The following is a 20,501-nucleotide window of genomic DNA, read 5'->3' as shown; positions in this document are numbered from 1 at the left end:
TTTCTTGGTTGCTCCAAGAACTAAGGGAAACTTTATCTGAGGATACAATGGTAAGGAAGCTTTGCGCTATACAAAGAAAGATTCTATGAGCTTTGGAGATATGTTTTAGCATAGACATTTGTGAACATTTCACTCATGCAGAACAATCCAAATATGAAATTCACAGCTTTGATATCAGTCCTAGAATAGAAAAGAAATTTATCTGCATAAGATATCAGTCATGATAAGCTTAGGTTATACTGCAATAACAGTCTGAAAATCTTGGCAGCTTAAAGCAGCAAAGTTGCTTTCTTGCTCAAGCTACATATCCGTTGCAGGCTAGTAAGGAGACTTTGTTCATGTTAGTTTCAGACTCCATCAGACCTGATTGATGGAGACTATCTTAATGTGTGCTTCTATAATCACAGAAACAGGGAAAAGAGAACGTGATAAACCATGTTCTGGCTTTTAAAGCTTTTTAAAGCTTGTGTTTCACTAGCCAAAGCAAGTCACGTGGTCATGCCTGCATTCAGCAGGAGAGTGATACATAATTCTCCTTCAGGACGGGGCAGTGAATATTTGTGAACAGCTACCACATGCAATTTATAGTCCCAGCAGTTAAAATTAAATACAATAATGGTTGCTGAACAGCTGTGTAGAATTATTGTACCTAAAGTGCTCAAAGCAACTAAAACTTACAGGCTTTTAACATGGCATGTTGAAGTTGAAGCAGAATTAATGTTTTCATAATAGTTTTGAGTCTGGAATTTCTTTTTCATTGTGTAATAGTTTCTCCCTTGTAATAACTTAAAAAGCTCATGCTTGCAGGAAAGATTTAAGCCTAAAAATATCTCATAATTTTTCAGGGTGATGTCGTCTGTGTATGTCATGGTATTTTATCTTGATTTGCGTATATCTGAGCATAGGAACAATAGGTCTTAACATGGTAGTATAATAAAAATACCTTGACTTTATAACTACTATACATCTACAAATATCAGCTCTCATTTTGGTTTTTCTTCATTGTTTAACAAAAAAATTGAAAGATGTCCAAATAATTTTTTGGATTCTCAGCTTAAGATGGAAGATTGAACACATGCTTCTCATTTTTGTTCTCTCCTGAAAACATACAAACTATGTTGTGTGGTTAGCTTTCAAAATGGACCACAATGATCCTCACCTCCTAGTATTCACTCTTGCATAGTCTCCTCACACACTGAATAGGGTAGACCTATGTAAACAGTTGGGTATTGTGGAAACGACAGTAGCTAGTTCAGATATGAGCACTGTGACTCAAGACAGACGTGATAAAACTACAAGAAAAACAAAGGAATAAGTAACCCCAAAATCAGGCTAATCGTTGACTCTGGGCAGGGGACTTTGGGGGATGCTACTGGGGAGAAGCAGGGGACGAGTTAACGGTCCGTTAATCTTAGTGCTGGATACTTGGAATGTACAGTTATGTTTTTAACTTAATCCTTTCTTCAGTTGTTTTGTACCTGATACATTTCAAAATAAAAATAAACAAATTTCTGAGTTTCACAGTCTATTAAAATCTGTTTCTTTTTGAATTGAAAGAGTGCTTAGTCTTCTAGTAGTTACAAGGCTTCTTACTTTGAACTTGCAGAGTAAGGCTCAGCAAATCTAGGTTTATTTAGGTCCTGATTTTGCCACTTGGAGAGTGATGTTAGGCAAGTCACTTAACCAGTCTAAGCACCAGTTGCCTCATCTTTAAAACTGAATGATTTGGGTTAGATATTACTAGAGAACCTTTAATATCCTGTCTAAGTCTAAAAGGTTCTTTTTTTTTTTTTTTTAAAGATTTTATTTTTCCTTTTTCTCCCCAAAGCCCCCGGTACATAGTTGTATATTTTAGTTATGGGTCCTTCTAGTTGTGGCATGTAGGCCGCTGCCTCAATGTGGCCTGACGAGCAGTGCCATGTCCACGCCCAGGATCCGAACCGGCGAAACCCTGGGCCGCCACAGTGGAGCCCGCGAACTTAACCGTTCGGCCATGGGGCCGGCCCCTAAAAGGTACTTAAAAAGCTGAAAGAAGAAGCATGCACTGAGACGAGTGAACTAAAGATAATATGGAAGGTGATTTTGAAAAGTTTCCTTTGGTTGAGGTAATTTAAGTTCTCTATTTTGCCGTCACTTCTGGAACTTAGTAGCAGTCTGTACAATCAAACTTAAGGCAGCATTTTGTATACTATAAGAGTGTTCTCCTTTTTCTACTCCTTTTTTCCCTGTCTTGTAAGTTGGGGATAAACGTGCAGTTGGTCTTAGGATCTCAGTGTGCAGTGAAAAATGATATTCCTACTTTTCTATTGTAAACCATGTTGATTTAGGATGTTTTCCATAAATATGTATATATTACGGCAGTACATTTAAAAGAGAGAGGAAAATGAGGAAGTTTTGAAAACCATAAATGGAAAAATGAACATAATATATTGGTGGTAGTCTTGCAATAGTTCTCCATGAAATCTCAATATATCATTTTTCTATTTTATATTATACAATTGTGTGTTGTTTGCTTAAGTTAAAAAATTATGTTGTTGCCAATAGGACTGTGAGTATGAATTCAAATTTTACTAAATTCAGTGTGAGGAGAAATGTATGTGTATGTGTATATACACACACATAATTGTTGTTCAAGAATCTAGAACAAATTCTACTGAGCATGTTACTCATCTGCCTCCTCTTCTCCGTCCCCACAGGAATTATTCTTGACAGAAGTATTTTAAGAGAAAAATCATTACAATGGCCTCAGCAGTACTTAATTCTGTTCCTACTACTGCTTCCCGTTTTGCCCTGTTACAAGTGGATAGTGGCAGTGGTTCTGATTCTGAGCCTGGAAAAGGCAAAGGTCGGAATACTGGAAAGTCTCAAACAAGCAAGTCAACTACAAATGAGAAAAAGAGAGAGAAAAGAAGAAAAAAGAAGGAACAGCAACAGAGTGAAGCAAATGAGGTAACAATTATAAATATTGTGTCTGCTTTCCCAGTAGGCTATAAGCATCATGAGGACATTGTTGATCCATGTGTCCATAGTACCTGGGCCATAGGTACTTGGTGAATATGATTTGAATGAATGGATGTAAATTTGTGTGTATTTAAAGTCAAATGTCATGAACATTTTTTAAATGCCTTTATTTTTTTCTGTCTATGGAAGCTTACATGCTCGTTCCCAAAAGTTTCTGAAAAACAAGGATGTCTTAAAAGGAAACAAAGGTCATTTGTAAATATGACTGGAGATATAACCAGTTAATATTTTGGTATGTGTTTTCTGTACATGCATATAAGGTTGTATGAATATAGATATGTATATACACATATATCTATATATTCATATTTTACTTAAAAATGATATTATATAATAGACTTTTATAATTGGCTTTTAAAAAAAATTAGCCATGAGCAGTTTTCCATATGAATAAATAAAGATCTACATTATTTTAAATGACTCCACGTTATTTAATTGTATGGCTGTATCATACTTTACTTAATTGAACCCTTGTGATAAACATTTAGCTTGTTTCCCTATTTTTTTTTTTTACTGTTATAGACAGTGATCCTATGTTTAGCCTTGAACATACATTTTTATGCATTTTGCTGGTCATCTCTTTCTTAAGGGTAATAAGTGTGTGGCAGGCGCTTCTCCCCTGGACATTCTTAGCATGAATTACATGACCAACGCTTGATGTGTCCGTTTGTTTTTCAAAGAAATGCTGAAAAACAACTCTAGCCTGTGTTTGTCTTTTAATAGAAGAATCAGTCAGGTATATAAGGATCTTTCTCAGTATGGTTTAATGAGAGAAGTAGTAAAAGTGCTTTTTTCTGCTTATATTCATTTTATTTCTTAAGACTTAGAAAAAGCCCTTTTAAGTTATTTATTTGTTATGTTTCTATCACCATTGCTTTCAAAATATCTCTTTAAAATGCTGCTACACAGAGTAATTTTAAAAGAAAAGACATTTTCCCCACCATGTAACCTTTCAGAAGTCCAATCTTTCAGAACTTTTGATTGCCCACAGTTTTCTTTTTGGAATTAAAGATGATGTTGGGGAACAGAAAATAACGTAATAGTGGAGTTACCATTAGACAATAAGAAAACATGTAACTGAGAACGAGCCTGAGGATCTTCTTCCCTTTCTGCTTCCATAGCTATAGTTCTATTGGTCTTTACTTTCTGTAAAGTAGAGCAACAGTCTGCCTGCTAGTGCTTTCTCTCCTCCTCTGTGTTCATCCACAGCAGAAACCAGCTACTTAAAGTGGTGTTTGTATCCCATCACTCCCTTTTACAGAACAATCTATTGATTATCAATTAAAATTGTTGATCCGTGACTTAAAGCCTCTTTATTAGTTTCCAAGGGCTACCGTAACAAAGTATCACAAACTAGGTAGCTTATACAACAGAAATTTATTCTCTAACAGTTGTAGAGGCTCGAAGTCCAAACCAAGGTGTCAGCAAGGGCCATGCTCTCTCTGAGACTCCCAGTAGAATCCTTCCTTGCTGCTTCATACTTGTGTGGCCATCAGTCCTTGGCATTCCTTGGCTTGTGGCTGCATCACTCCAATCTTTGTGTCTGTTGTTATATGCGTTCTCTTTGTGTATCTTTGTCTTCAGCTCTTCTTATAAGGATACCAGTCATATTGGATTAGGGTCCACCGTAATTCAGTATGACCTTATCTTAACTTGACTACATCTGCAAAGACCTTATTTCCAAAGAAGGTCACATTCACAGACATCAAAGGTTGTAGGCCTACAACATATCTTTTGGGGGAATGCAATTCAATCCATTACAGCCTCTCAATATTTTTCTCCTTTGTTTCGACTACAGAGTCTCAGATTTGTTGGGAGTGGCTTGGCCAGTACAGTTTTAGTTCATTATATTACTTTGTGGACTAGGCCCTGTATTTTTCAGGACTAGCAAAGTAGTTGCTAGGGTTGCTTAAGCTATCTTCTCTTGCTATTTAAACTTTTAAATTTGTAAGCTGTTAAACTTTAATCTTTTTGAACCCTATTGGTTTGCATTTTAAAAGCACACTTCTTGTTATCCTGTTTTTTTATTCCTATAAACTGCTTCCCTTTAGTAAAGCAGAATCATTAAAATGGTGGGATAATAGAGTATAATCCATTTTCACTTTTTAATCATTTCATCCAGAAATCCACCAACTAGAAATCCAACAACATTATGTCAAATGCTGGTAAAATTAATATTTTACAAAAATTACAAAAAACACAAATAGTGGCTTTGTGAGTTAGCATAATGAATATTTGGAGTAGTATTTAGAAGTATAAAAATATTATTGATTTCTTCCCAAAAAATCATTAGTATCCCAGGATTGGTAAACTGAATTTAATATATTTTTTGTTTATTTCATAGCTCAGGAATCTTGCTTTTAAGAAAATTCCTCAGAAATCCTCCCATGCCATTTGTAATGCTCAACATGAGCTTTCATTACCAAACCCAGTACAGAAGGATTCACGAGAAGAAAACTGGCAAGAGTGGAGACAAAGAGATGAGCAGGTACATCTAAGTAAATCACATTATTTTGCTTTTTTTCCAATGAATTTATGCATTTTTAAGATGGCAGTACATCTGAATCCAGGACACCACTCTTCTAAGGAGCATCGTGGTTGGATTAATTCACATGTATTTGCTGGTTTTAACAAGAGGTCTTTTTTTTTCCTACTAGAAAAGCAGATTGAGACATTTATTATTTTTGTTAGTTTTGGCAATTCAAAGAAGTTATTTTGTGAGTTTTTAATTTGTCTGCCTTTTTACAAATGAAGGAGAGATAAGTAAGGTAGAACAACAGGATTAAATTATTTCAATTAAGAAAATCACATTTTTAGGGCCGGAGATCTCTTGTTAAAAATACCCAGTGACAGTTTTGTTTAAAAAAGAAAGACTTTGAGGGGAAACTGCCTTTTCAACTTTGATGTAAAATAGTTTATGACATTTGTTTGTTTCTTTAACCTATTTACATGATAGTTTGTTCTTCCGTGCCCCTATAAATAAACATTAAATAACCAAATTAAATAGGTAATTTATTAAGATGAGTCATTTTCTTCTTGTGTGTGTGTGTGTGTGTGCTCTCCAGGAAAGTAACACAAAGACTGGAATGTACTCTAGGAGATGCTGAATGTATGGGAAATGAATAGTTATTTATTTGCTTATCTAGTAAGCTGTCATTTGATCTATTGGGAATAGGTATTGTTCTAGCAGATGTTTGCCTTAATGGAGTGGTTATAGCTGTCATGTTTGGGTAACCAGTTTTAGGAGAACTAGATAATACTAAACTATGCTCTTAACATAAACTATGTTAATTATAACATTTTCTTTGGGATTTTGTAGTGCCTCGGTCTCATCATGATTGTCAGTTATGACACTAGAGCTGTGCACAAATGCTGTTCAAAAGATATTTCCAGGCACTGATATACTGGATAAATCATCTTGTATTATTCTGGGGGGGAGTTATTTGATTTTTCTTTTCCTCCTACAGCATTCATTATGACACATTCTTCCGGTTTACTAGTATAAATGTAATGATCTGTTAGTTTAGACAGTAATAGAATTTACCAGTGTCTTCACCAGAGAGAATTTCTCCTGGTGGCCCAAGGGGCACTGGAAAATTAATGAAGGAAAACTACTCAAATTCGCACCAAAATGAATTCTGTGTAATATGGGAACTTGAGCACAGATATTTGATTGCCCTTCTTCTGGCCCCCGTGATTGCTGCCAAAATGACCAGGTAATTATGAAAAGGAAATAGTTGACTTGGCCCTGACCCTATATAAGAATGTCATCTAAGGCTCATGAACTTTCTGCTGGATATCCTGTTGACAGGTCACTTAGGAAAACCTGGTACCTTATTTGGAAGTCTCTTTTATAGGAAAATAGTTAAGGTCGTGGCTAGTAGAGTAGATCCTGGGATAATTACACTGACGAGTGAAGAGGAGATAAGGGCAAACCTTGGAACAGATGGATAGTATACCACCTGGAATCTATTTTACGGTATGGAATAATAGATTTTCAAAGTAGGGACCAGGCCGTAACTATACTAGGCAGAAAGCATACAGTGTGGTGAGTGTTCTTCCTCACATAGTAGGGAAACAACACTATGAGAAACTCCATGTATTGAAGTCGGAGCCAGTCAAAAAGCTGGATATAGAAATCTTGCCTGTTATGTAGCTGCTTATTTTAAACACAAAAGATAAATTATGCTAAGATAAAGTTCCCTACTCCTAAATCACCAAAGTGATAATGTAAATTTACATCAGCTAGGCCTCAGCATGAAATCTGAGAGCTAGCATTATACAGCAACCATCCAGTAAAGAATCATCCACTCCGCCTACTTATGAGCAAACATGGATCTTAGTTGATCTCATGTCAACTGAAGACAAGTTTCTGCTACATAAAAGGAAAAGAACACTGTATTTAGTGTCCGAAGTGAAAGCATACTTTGAAAAAGATTTGCTACAGGGAACAGAAGTTGATTTTAGACAGGACCTATTTTTTGCTTTAATAAAAACCAAGGGGCCAGAACATTTTGTAAAAGTCAAGAGGATAGTAATATTATCTAACAAAGTGAGATAATATACTGAGATGAAAAAGTGGTTAAGAGAAATCGAAAGGGAGATGGGAGAAATAAGAAATTGGGGAAATAAAATATTATCAGAATCAAAAACTTCATTAGAAGGACTAAAGAACAGAGTATACCTTGAAGAAAATTGAGTCAATTGTGTGAAGAAAAATGTGAGATAAGTTTTGCCAGTAAAATGGACATGATAGATTGGAGCACAGAAGTGAAATCCAATAGAGGCATAATTAGTGTCCCTGAAACAGATAGAACAGAGGCAGTCATTAAAGATAATGTTGATAGAAATTTTCGTAAGCTAAAGACTTGAATCTGAGCTTGAAAGAACTGAAGCCTTTTTTAAAGACTTGTTTTGAAGACTTTTAAAAAGTCTTTTTAAAAGATTTTAATTTTAAGAATGAGAAGCAAGGAAATAATAGTATAAATAGATGCATGAGAGAAAACAGGTTACCTAAGGATGAAAAAATCAGGCTGGCTACTTTAAAGGACAGGATTGAAATGTTAAGACCAACAATTCCATATCTAGCCAAGATGTCATTTGTGTGAATGCTAAAGAAATACATTCTCAGACATGAAGGGCTGAGAAAGCATACCACCATTATCTTTTCTGCAAATTTTTCTGAGATGTACTACTGCCAATTAAAAGGCAAATCTAAATAGCACAATAATTGGAAAGCACTGGTGGTGAGAATTGAAGCTAGTTCAATACAGAATTAACTCTAAGTAGTGATTGTAAATGTGGTTATTAAAGAGAACATAACTCACTTGAAGAATTTGCCTAAAATGAAATCCCTATTTATGAATTTAAAAAATTAGGAAGGAAACAGGTCAGAGAAGTCAGTAGGTGTTTCAGATTTTTTCACAGTGATAACAAAAAATAGTTCCAAATGTGTGTTTTTTTAAATTTAAAGAGAACTAATTCCTTTCATTCTGTAAGTTTTAAATCACTTGAAGAAAATAAAATGAAAACATAGTCTGGCAAGTTATAAAGCAAAGGAAATTGTAAGGAAGCCTTTGAAATGAAATATAAAAAAGGATAACAGACAAATACTTTGTTATATAAGTAAATATAAATAGTTGGAATTACTCATTAAAAGACAAAGACCAAATGGGACAAACTAAACTACATTTTGATCTTTTTTTTTTTTTTGAGGAAGATCAGCCGTGAGCTAACATCTGCTGCCAATCCTCCTCTTTTTGCTGAGGAAGATTGGCCCTGAGCTAACATCCGTGCCCATCTTCCTCTACTTTATATGTGGGATGCCTACCACAGCATGGCTTGCCAAGCGGTGCCTTGTCTGCACCCAGGATCCGAACTGGCGAACCCAGGGCTGCCCGAAGCGGAACGTGCGCACTTAACTGCTGTGCCACTGGGCCAGCGCCTACATTTTGATCTTAATTCTAGTCTTTTCTCTAACATTAAAAATTGTGATACATTAACCCTGAAAGGATAGATTCAGCCTTTTCAAGATATTGTATATTTTGCTGAGGTATTCTACCAAAGCTTCTGGAAATTGTAGAAATGATCTTTATTGCATATTAGTGTCTTAAATGTTTTAAAATACTGGCATAAATTAGACTATGTGTTGACAACTATGTACTAATTCTCAGATTCTCAGACAGTTTTGAGCACCCTACAGATGATTGGCCCTGTAACAAAGAGCTTTCTTGAGGATTTTAGAGCCAGTTGTCCATTCATTGGACAGAGCTTTGTGACCTTGGAGCAAATTTCTATAATATGGGATAAGACCCTGCCTAACCAAGGCTTGACTTTCATGTCTGAGGTCTTTCAGATGTCTTTGAGACTTCTGAATGACTGAAGACACCATAAACCAAGGTAAAGACAAACCATGGATAGGGACGAGATATTTGCAACACGTATGATCAACAACCGATTTATATCCAGAATATATTAAAGACTCTAACAAGAGACAACTCTAATGATAACAGTGGACAGAAGAGAAGCTTTAATGGTCAATAAATATCTGAAAAGATGTTCAAACTCTCTAGTAGTAGGAAAATGCAGATTCACACAATGAGATACATGTATGTAGTAAAAGTACAAAACAAGCATGGGATGACACACTCCAACTTCCAGCTTCAGAATAGTGGTTGCTGTGGGAGGGAGAAAGGAAAAAAAGATTAGAATGGGACTTCAGTGTCATGTGTAATGTCTTATTTAGTTCTAAAAATAGAGGAAATATAGGGAAATGTTGAATCTTTTACAGGTGGGCAGTGAATATATGGCATTTATTTCTTGTATATTTAAAATATTTCCTATTTTAGAAGAAAAGAAATGTTTTTATATCATTTTCCATTTCGTAAACTTTTATCTATCCCAGCATACTTCAGTGTGGAAAGATAGTCTTATCTTATATTCCCTATTTCTTTGCAGAGAGGTATACATCAAAAGAAGATATATATTTTACACTTGAAATGGGTGAATTTTGTTGTGAGATGTGATATATGAAATATATGAATTATATCTCAGTAAAGCTATTTAAAAAAAGATGACTAGGCCATGGCTTTGATTTAATTGTACCATAATTTTTACTATTTCTTTTAATATTGAATCAAGATAAAGAGACATATTGTTCACCAACACCTGTTGCCTGGGAATAAATCTCTGTGTAGATGTTGTCCATGAACAACCTCTTGTATTCATGACACATTGTCATTATTGATTCTGGTGTACCCTTTTTTCAGGCTGCATCATGGCTCAAAAATAATTAACTGAATAGAAAAGTCTCTTCTCATGGGCTGTCAGTGATAAACAGATCAAATTCTATTGTGTATTTCTTCTTATTGATTCAGACTCCATTCATCACTGGTTTTGTGCAACTCTAAAGTAAAATATCTTCTAGGATGTGTACTATACCACACTGTATCCTTCAATCCATCAGATAAAAGTATTTACCAGTAGCTTGCTCTCTTTTTTGTTTGCTTGTGAGCATGATATTTGTCATAAACTGTATGGCTGGTATAATAAGTCCCTTGGCAATAGTTTGACTTGCACCTGGTTTCCCTATAAGGAGTGCAAATTGGAATAAATCCTCTGCGTTCTTTTGCTCTTTCTTTAGCAATAAAATGCATCACTTTTGTTCTGGAAAACATTACTTGGTACTTGTTCTGGAAAGACTCATACAGGTCATTGTGCTTTGAAAGTGAAAGAAAAACTGACATGTTTCATACCAGGAAGCTAGGAACAGATTGATGACTCAATAAATCAAAATTTCAAATATTTACTATCTTAATTTTCTATTTAGAAATTTCCTTTTCAGTGATATCACTCTTGTCCTGACACATACAGATTTATGTTCTATATTCACTGTATTAGAATCCTGTTGATTTTTAAATTTATGGTGTTTTTGTAAGTTGCATTATTTACAATTCTGTTTACATTACTTTTAATCCTTCAGTGAATCATTGAACCATTTTTATTACTGGAGATATGATAAAGCATACAACAAAAATGCAGACAATAAATGTAAACAACACTCAAAAGACATGAAGATACATTAGCTGAAATGAACTGAACTTGATAATTAGTATGAGCACATAGAGACAGTTTTTGTAGAACACTGACAGCCTTTAAAATCATGATGTTCAATAAGACTATTAGAAGACTTCTGGAAAATAATTCTACTTTCCAAATTAGTGAAAGACATGTGGTCCACACTTTGAAAATCACTAAGTTAGAGGACCACAGGGCACTACTGCTACTGTGGCTAAACAGTTGGCTGCAAGTGTTAGATGTCTTCAGAATGATTTTCTGTGTTGTTTTACAATAACCCTGTTCTAGGCCACCCCCCGTGGCCGTGGCCGAGTGGTTAAGGTCATGTGCTCTGCATCAGCGGCCTAGGGTTTGCCGGTTGGGATTCTGGGCACGGACTTAGCACCGCTCATCAAGCCATGCTGAGGCAGCGTCCCAATAGAAGAACTAGAAGAACCTATAACTAGAATATACAGCTATGTACTGGGGGGCTTTGGAGAGGAAAAAACAAAAAAGAGGAAGATTGGCAACAGATGTTAGCTCAGGGCCAATCTTAAAAAAAAAGAAGGGAAAAAAACCCCAATAACCCTGTTCCCATGATGCCTATGAGAAATGAAGATTAGCTCTTCATTTGGAGTTTGTTTTGCTTGGATTTAAAATGGGTAAATTTTAAATCTAGTTCCAAAATATTTACTATCTTTCCCATTTTTCATTGGTTCTTCCTATTCTTTAACTGATCATAAACCCTTGAGCTATAGGTTTGTTAAATAGAAAAAAAATGTTTTACTACTAGATGGGAAGTAGGAGGCAATGAAGGAAGCCAAGAGGAAGGGGATCTGAAGTACTCCATCTTGGGCACATGTAAGTATCTTCTTCAATCGTCTAGGCATTTTAATGTCTACTGTTTCCTGTTTCTTCTTTTCCTCCTTCTCCCATATGTACAAAGAAAATGATGAGGAATTCTCAGTTTGCTAACTTAAATATAAGGTTTTTAAAAAAAAATCCTGGTTTTTATTTACATTTTCTTGCCTGGTGCCTGTCTTTTAGGCCCAGCCTTTCTTTTTTTCTTCCGTCTTCTAGCTATACATGTACTGATTATTTAGATTGATGACTATAATTACAGCAGTCTTATAATTAATTCATTCTCTAATTGAGATATGTTTAAAGAATTTGGAATTCTTTACATGTTTTCTTTCTCTTTCCTGATGTTTTAGTCTTGTGCTACCATTCTCCCTGTTATCTAGGGTCAAAAAATCTTATCTTTGATTAATTCTTCTTTGATACCTCATATTCAGTGTTCCAAAACTTGGTTGGTCTTTTCTAAGATCTAGCTTTCTTTATTTTCTGCACTGCTATATTCTGGTCACGGTTCCTATATGTTGAGATTACAGTGGTTTAGCCAGACACATTGATTCTAAGTTCGCATTCTTGGAATATTCCAGTTTATTTCTTTAATATTATTTTTATCAGCATTCCTCTTTCATCTACCCTGAATCCCTAATTTTTAGGGAGTGTCTGGAAGCTAATTCTACCCTACCGGAATAATCTTATTTTCTATTATTCTCCAACATAGAGGATGGGGATTCTGATTTACTGCGTGTAACTCTTGTACCAGGCAAGCACTACGCTAGATACTTTACATATATTATAGCTTTAAGTCGTCAAAACTACCCTGCAAGGTTGATATTTCTATTTCCTTTTTATGTATGAAGAAACCGAGATTCATAGACGATATAGAACTTGCCCAGAGTCACAGCTAGCATGGGTGGAATAGAATATAAATTATCCACCTGTGTGATCTCCCAAAGCCTGTATTTTTTCTGTATCTCTCATATTCTGTAGAATTCACCTTTTATTAGGTATCCCTTTCCTTGGTATCCCATAGTATACTTATTCTTGTTATACCTTTGTTCACGTGACTCTTTCCTCCTGAAATTTTTCTGTTCCTTTTTCTACATATCCAAATTATATCTGTCATTTAAGGACCAACTTAAATTAGTTTCTTTTCCGTATGCTTCTCTGAATTCTATTTGTTGTTTATCTTTTGTCCCCACAATTTTTGGAGCACTTTTAATGTCTTATTCTATTTCCCATACTTTATATGTCTTAGTCTCCTTCTCCACCTGCAGTTGTGATTCTTTGAGGACAAAAATCATATTTATGCTGCTTCTTTAAAACCCTACAGGCAAAGTGCATAGAAGGTTCTCTCTAAATCCTTATTGGCTGATTGATCATGCAGTGACATTTTTGGAAGATTTGTTGTAGTTTTCAAAGATTTAAATTGAAATTTAAATCATTTTTCCTACTTATATTTCCTTGTATACTAGTTTGTGTTAATAATTAAAAGGTAAATTTAAGCTCTAAACTGCTACGTTTAGAACCAAATCTGAGGAGAGCCATGTTTTTCACTTTAAAATTTCCATTTTGGGGCCGGCCCCAAGGCGCAGTGGTTAAGTTCACATGTTCCGCTTGGGTGGCCCGGGGTTCGCTGGTTCGGATCCCGGGTGCAGACATGGCATTGCTTGGCAAGCCATGCTGTGGTAGGCATCCCGTATATAAAACAGAGGAAGATGGGCACGGATGTTAGCTCAGGGCCAATCTTCCTCAGCAAAAAGAGGAGGATTGGCAGCAGTTAGCTCAGGGCTAATCTTCCTCACACACACACAAAAAGTTCCATTTCATTTAGTTTTTATCATGCTGTTAGAATCAGCTACTTTAATATTTATAGTTATATGAGTTAACATGAAAAAGAATAATGACATCTTGCAAGGCTCCAAACTTCTTAACCTATTCTCCTGCCTAGTAACTTATTTTTGGAATATCAGTCAGAATATGAGATATATTGGAAATAATCTTAAATGCCCTTTCCATAAGTGTTAAATGTCATTAATGTGTATTAAAAACTTAGTGGTAAATTGAATCAGCTTTGTTCAGAATAAACTTGAGTAGTTTTGTTACTTTTTCTAAGTTGGAATGACCACTATGCTTTAAATATAGTGAAATAGTTTGTGTTCAGTTTGCTTTGAGTTTAGGTGGAGAAATTAATGTAAACTTCCTTTTTTGCTTACACGAATCCAATTACATTTTTCTAATTTCCCAGGTATCCCTTTGAAACAGATTAGTCCTTTTTGGAGTTGGTTTCTGTTTTAGTTTAGTTTTTTTTTTATCATTAAGCAACAGAAACAATTCTGATTAACTTTGGCAAAAAATAATTCGTTGAAAGGATACTGAGTAATTCACATATTTGAATTAAGAACTAAACAACTAGGTCCTGGGAAGGATGGAGACTGAGGATTTCTGGGGTGCTCAGAGGTTTGAACTAGTCGAACTAGTACTCTCACTTTTAGAGGGCTATAATCGGATGATTAAACCCCACTTGCTTCGTGTTTGTTCTTAAAATTTAATTCCGAGGACAGGAAAAAAAAGAGTTGGATCCCTTGCCCCCACCCTGTTGTAAGTGACTGTAGTGTGGATGTTTGTGTGGGTACGGGGGTGGGTGATATACAGGATTATGTGATTGACTGTCCTGCTAGAATCATAGGACTTTGGAATGAAGAGTAATTATTCAAAGGAATAAAGAAAGGGCTTCTGGACAGATCAAAACAAGAGATGTCCACTAAATTTATGATTTCATTATCTGGTATGGATAGGTCAACACACACTGGTGTACAAATCCAGGATGTTTACTCCTATCATGTTGCAACTTTCCCTATATTCACCTGCAGACATACTTTATCCCCATTGGTGGACAATCCAAAGTCCCATACAAATACTGTAGCAATTCTGTTTGGCATTTAGAAGTAATTCTTGGAGAATAATTTGATTGGAGGGTGGTGGAAGCTAGATTGTAAGAAATTAAGGTGAGTTTGAGTGGTGAGAAGGAGAAACCAAAAGATATAGATCACAAAGAATCATTTTATTATAGTATCAGATAACTTTAAAGGTAGGGCAACCATATAAAAGGGATATAAGGATAGGAGTAAAATGATGTACTATAATTATTCTCTAACATCAGGCATATATGAGGACATTTGGTCACCTTATTTAAAGATTCTATACCTGTGGATTAGTCTATATTAAGAAAATGGTATGTGTTACAATGCTTACTGAGTTCTTTTTCAGTATTCTTATATTTTTGGGTAATAATCACTATTAAATTTTTTGGGTCTTAAACTGGATACTGTCTTTGACATCTATTGCAGTGTCAATTTCTTCGTAAGATTTTTTAATTAAAAAGATTATATGATATACAACAGATAATGGACAATAAAAGGGGAAATAGAAATCTCAAAATTAGAAGCTTTTGCTTTGGTATCATCTGTAAAATACAGAATCCTCTACTTTGGCATGGATAGGTAACTTTGGAGAACCCAGATTGTTTTTTAATATACAGACACGCACTGCATAATGTTTTGTTTAACAATGGCCTGCATATCCAACGGTGGTCCAATAAGATTAGTACCATATAGTCTAGGTGTCTCGTAGACTATACTATCTAGATTTGTGTAAGTACTGAAGGGGAGGAAGAAATTTTCCCCTACCCTTCTAGGCTCTTCTTGCTGGTCTAAGAATTAAATTGATATGAGCTAGATTAAGAAGATAATCAGGCTAAAATAATCCTCATTTTATTTTTTTATTTTTATTTTTTTTAAAGATTTTTTTTTTTTATTTTTCCTTTTTCTCCCAAAGCCCTCTGGTACATAGCTGTGTATTTTTAGTTGTGGGTCCCTCTAGTTGTGGCATGTGGGGTGCCGCCTCAGCATGGCTTGAAGAGCAGTGCCATGTCCGTGCCCAGGATTCGAACTGGCCAAACCCTGGGCCACCGAAGCAGAGCGTGCAAACTTAACCTTACTCGGCCATGGGGCTGGCCCCATAATCCTCATTTTAAAGAGACACATTTTAGGGTAGCAGATTTTGTTCCCCGTCAGTACACTCTATGATGTTTGTACAACACACAATTGCCTAATGATGCATTTCTCAGAATGTATCCCCCTTGTTAAGTGACACATGACGGTATTTGTTTTCTTTTCCTATATATATTGTCATGGCTGTTTTGCTAGTGTGGTAAAATGCTATCATTATACCACATATCATGTATAATGCTATCATCTGTTTATTGTGAAACTTTTTTCTTCTTTTAGCTGACGTCTGAAATGTTTGAAGCAGATCTTGAGAAGGCATTGTTGCTAAGTAAATTAGAATATGAAGAACATAAAAAGGTATTTACACATTTATCAATTTAGATATTTTAGGTCTAAGTGGTCAAAGGTGAGGACCAACCTGTCTGAATTTTGTATAAAAGTTCTTTAAAGTTTGTCCTAAGAATTCATCATTGTAGCAGAATATTATCGCAAAATTTTTATGATAAGCTTCCTCCTCAAGTTTTGAGAGACAACAGAAACATGTGGATTAATCTTTGTCTGGTGATTTGAAATGTTTAGTTAAGAAATTCCTCCACCCAAGATGAAAGGAAGAGAGGAAATGAAACCAACAGCCAGTGATTTACTTTAACTTATTTTAAATGAACATATTTTCTATATAAGTAGATTTAAAAATTTAAGTAAGTATGAGTACAGGGGCATCCATTAAGAGACCCTCTGCTGGAGATACACTACAATTAACTAAAATAAATGAGAGGACAGTTCTGATAATTTGGCCTTGTGAACTCAGCATTTGTCACTAAGCCATGATATTGGGCTGTGTGCTGAAATGCATTCTACAGCTTGTAACTGTGTAGGAACATTTAAATAAAAAGTACTGTTGGTTTCCAGTTTCTGTATTTAAATTGAACATTTGTATTATCTTCATATTATTTAACATTTTAGTCCTTTACGTGTATTGGGAATTTTTTTTGGTCCATAAAAGTCATTCAACTTGTAGTTACTCAGTGGTTGATCATAAATGTCCTCTGGTCATGCTTAAGGGCCTATGTCATTGTACACTAGCTCCTTCACTCAAGATGAAGGGAAGAGAGGAATTAAAATTTACAACAGATGATTTTTCTGTTTATTTATAGTTCAAGGGAAGAGGATGAAAGTTGCCAGTAAAATGACTTTGTACACTGTGTTAGTTTCACTTTTCCATGTCACTATTCCTGTTATCTTGATTAATCAAGAATAAGTAATCCTTATTGTTACCAGTCCATTTAGACATAAAGCTGGCAATGGATACAGCTAGCTTTACTGCGATTTAATCATTTAAATGGACTTTCAGGTTACAATGGAAAAGTCCTCCTGACTTGCTCAATTTGAAGATAAAGTTTATCAAATAGAACATTATCATACAATAATGGTTTGTTGTTATTAGATATATGTCTAGATTCTAAAACTAAAAAGATTGGCTGATCTACAGAGGAGGAGTAGAGTAGATGGTATTGATAAGATACCATGCTCCCAGCCAGTTTTCTTGGCACAGTCATAGGCCTAGTACCAAAAAGCATTGGTTTTATCAGATAATAATGACTCTCAGAGAATGGAGGAACTCCTTTTTTATGCGATGGCTAGTTTGATATGATTACATTGATACAGTCATTGAGTTTTAAGTCAATATTCCAGTAAAATAACTATAGTTATTCTAGCCTAAGAATTTTTATAATAACTAAAGTTTGGGATGGCATTTTCTATTCTGTTCTATCACTCATTCACCAAATATTTTTTTGAATAGTCTAAATGTGCTAGGTACACAATACAAAGATAAAGATATGGTCCCAGCCCTTGAGTTTAGTGGAGGGAGACATACATGTAATTATAATGTATATTATTGAGAGATGTATATTCTCAGTGCAGTGGGAATTCAGAATGTTAGAATTTTCTGTGCCTTTATTGGGGATGGGTTTTAGGAAAGGATTCTTAATGAGTTTTACTAGATTTATTAGAAGTTCACTGGTAGGCATTCTCAGGGAAGGAGTGGCAAGTATACAAGATAATATACATGTGAAAGAGTATAGCATATTTGGAAAACTACAACTTAGGGACCCAGGGTTGCTGGAGATACTGACAAAAGGATAGGATATAGAGAACCTCACGTACCATGCTAAGGAGATTGGGTTTTATACATCTGTTAGCAGAGAGCTATTGAATATTTTTAACTTTTAGATTGATTTAGAGTTTTAGTTTTAGAAACTCATGCTGTAGCACTGTGGAAGATACATTGAGGGGCTAAAATTAGAGGGTGTTGCAGTGTCAAGCAAAAGAAGACAGGAGAAATGACAGAAGGTGTGAAGAAAAGAGGATAGGTTTGAGATCTTTAGCAGAGAAACTCAACAAGATCTAGTGACTAATTTGGATATAAAGTGTGTAGAACAGTAGGCAAGAATGACTCTGAGGTTTCTAGCCTGGATGGTTGTGTAGATGTTAGTGGCATTAAACAAGGTGCTTACTTAGAGGATGATGTAGGGAAGGCAGAGTGAGCATATGTAGTCTGGAGATGCTTATTAAACATTCCAGTTGAGTTGTCTGTACATACAGAAATCATCAGTGTATAGGTAGAACTTTAAACTTAGAATTTGAGGAACGGTGGGTATAAAGCCTAAGAAGAACAGCTTAAGAATGGAATAATGGTGAACAGCAGCTACATTTTTAAGAACAGAGTTGGGAAAAGAGAAGCCAGTGAAGGAGACTTACGAGTAGTCAGAAGTATATTGAAAAACCTAAGACATGCTTGAAACAATAATGTCTTTTGGATTTACCATTGGAGGGGAGGTTGACCTTAATTTTAGTATCAGAAAACGGCAGAAGCCAGATTTCAGGGGAGTGAGAAAGGAAATTGACTGTAGATTATTGTTTTAAGTTTGCTCCTGAAGTGGAGAAGGAGGAGAAGAAAGTGGCAACTAGGAGGGTTTATAGATCAAGGCGTAACTTTTTGCTTTTATTTTAATGTTTAAGAGTCAAGAGATTGAGTGTATAAATTAAAGTGTATCCTTATATATAATTTGGCTAAAGTAAGTTTTTATTTTTTATTTGCTTTTTATCTTAAAAAAATTTTTTAAAGACATATTACCTATTGGTGAGTTGATTTTATTAGTGTAAACCAAGCTTAATTATCATTGGTAATTCTTTTTAGGAGTATGAAAATGCTGAAAATGCTTCATCTCAGTCAAAAGTGATGAATAAAAAAGATAAAAGAAAGAACCATCAGGGAAAAGACAAACCTCTCACGATATCACTAAAAGATTTTCAATCTGAAGGTAATATATGTATGAAATCTGTTATGCTAGAAAAACTATCCTAAGTCTTTGTATACTTAAGTTGTAAGTACTTTTTTAATCTAATTTTTAAAATAAGTAAAGTGGTTTTGTTAATGTGTTATTTAGAATATAAAATGTCAACCTGTTTGGAAATAAACCATTTGGGGGTAGTAGTTTAAAATTAGTCATTCATACCCCATAAAACTAGATTGATATTTCTGAATTTGTCCCTTTTTTAAAGCTCACTGAAAATAAAAATTGACATTTGTAGTTTTTGAGTCATCTTGAAACATATTATTGTCTTTATATATACAGTGATTTGGCTGGCTTTAGACCAGGAAGAGCATCTTCAGGTTTCATCCCATTATTGGTCCACCTCTTCAAGTTGTCTGGAACTACAGCTTAGAAAATTAACATGCAGATTTTTAGAATGAGACTTATGACCAGAAAACTCTTTATAATATCATTTGTATTTTTGTTATCAAACAGAAAATACTGAAGAAAATTATACCATCCACCAAATTTTTGAAGATAAGACCACAAAGCATATTGTTTTTGATATGGGAAATGGTGAAAACCCTAAATCTGTACTGTATGATATAGTAGCCACTATTCATGTATGGCAGCTTAAAGGTAAATTAATAAAGAAAAACTAAAATAAGAAATTCCTTAGTTGCATTAGCTACATTTCACATGCTCAGTAGCCACTTGTGACTAGTAGCTTCCATATTAGACAGCACAGATCTAGAACATTACCATCATCACAGAAAATCGTATTGAACAACACTGTTCTTATACCAATCAAAATAGTTGGTGACCAGATGAACAGCTGTTTGTTCATTTACAGAGCAGTCTATTTGATTAATATGAATTTAGCCTTGACGCTACAGTGGGCATTTGTTCCATGAGGATTAATAATACCCCAGCAATAATCTAAAAAAAAAAAGCCTAAATACTTTACTGTTTTCGGAAACAAGCTTATCTGTGAAATTAAGAGTAAGTTTAGAAGATTATATTGCTTTCCTTTAAGGATCAGGAAAGTTTTTCCTGCAGTCTGCCTCTCTGATTAAGTTGCTTTGTTTTGGGGTTAAGAAAATAGATATATGGGGGCCGGCCCCATGGCATAGTGGTTAAGTTCAGCACTCTCTGCTTTGGAAGCCCAGGTTCACAGGTTCGAATTGTGGGCACAGACCTACACCACTTGTCAGCCATGCTGTGGCAGCGACCTACATGTAAAGTG

The 20,501-nt window shown here is 35.0% G+C and overlaps 1 protein-coding gene across 11 annotated transcripts in view; it reads left to right on the top strand.

Moving 5' to 3' along the window:
* GKAP1 (G kinase anchoring protein 1) overlaps nucleotides 1–20,501 on the top strand; it is an 88,954-nt gene that overhangs the window by 5,469 nt on the left and 62,984 nt on the right. For 6 of the 11 annotated variants that reach the window (XM_070590842.1, XM_070590840.1, XM_070590836.1 and 3 more), the window contains 4 exons: nucleotides 2,697–2,949; nucleotides 5,366–5,509; nucleotides 16,218–16,295; nucleotides 19,138–19,261. In XM_070590842.1, the coding sequence (XP_070446943.1) occupies nucleotides 2,740–2,949; nucleotides 5,366–5,509; nucleotides 16,218–16,295; nucleotides 19,138–19,261 (556 nt within the window). In that variant the 5' untranslated portion in view covers nucleotides 2,697–2,739. Of the gene's footprint in view, nucleotides 1–2,696; nucleotides 2,950–5,365; nucleotides 5,510–16,217; nucleotides 16,296–19,137; nucleotides 19,262–19,750; nucleotides 19,895–20,501 lie in introns of all 11 variants that reach the window. The other 5 variants (XM_070590838.1, XM_070590835.1, XM_070590833.1 and 2 more) reach the window with 1 other exon arrangement.

The sequence above is a fragment of the Equus przewalskii genome, chromosome 22, assembly GCF_037783145.1.
Source record: "Equus przewalskii isolate Varuska chromosome 22, EquPr2, whole genome shotgun sequence".
In the NCBI taxonomy this organism is placed as follows: domain Eukaryota; kingdom Metazoa; phylum Chordata; class Mammalia; order Perissodactyla; family Equidae; genus Equus; species Equus przewalskii.
Note: the sequence above shows the minus strand (reverse complement) of the source record. Positions and strands in the feature narration are given on the sequence as shown.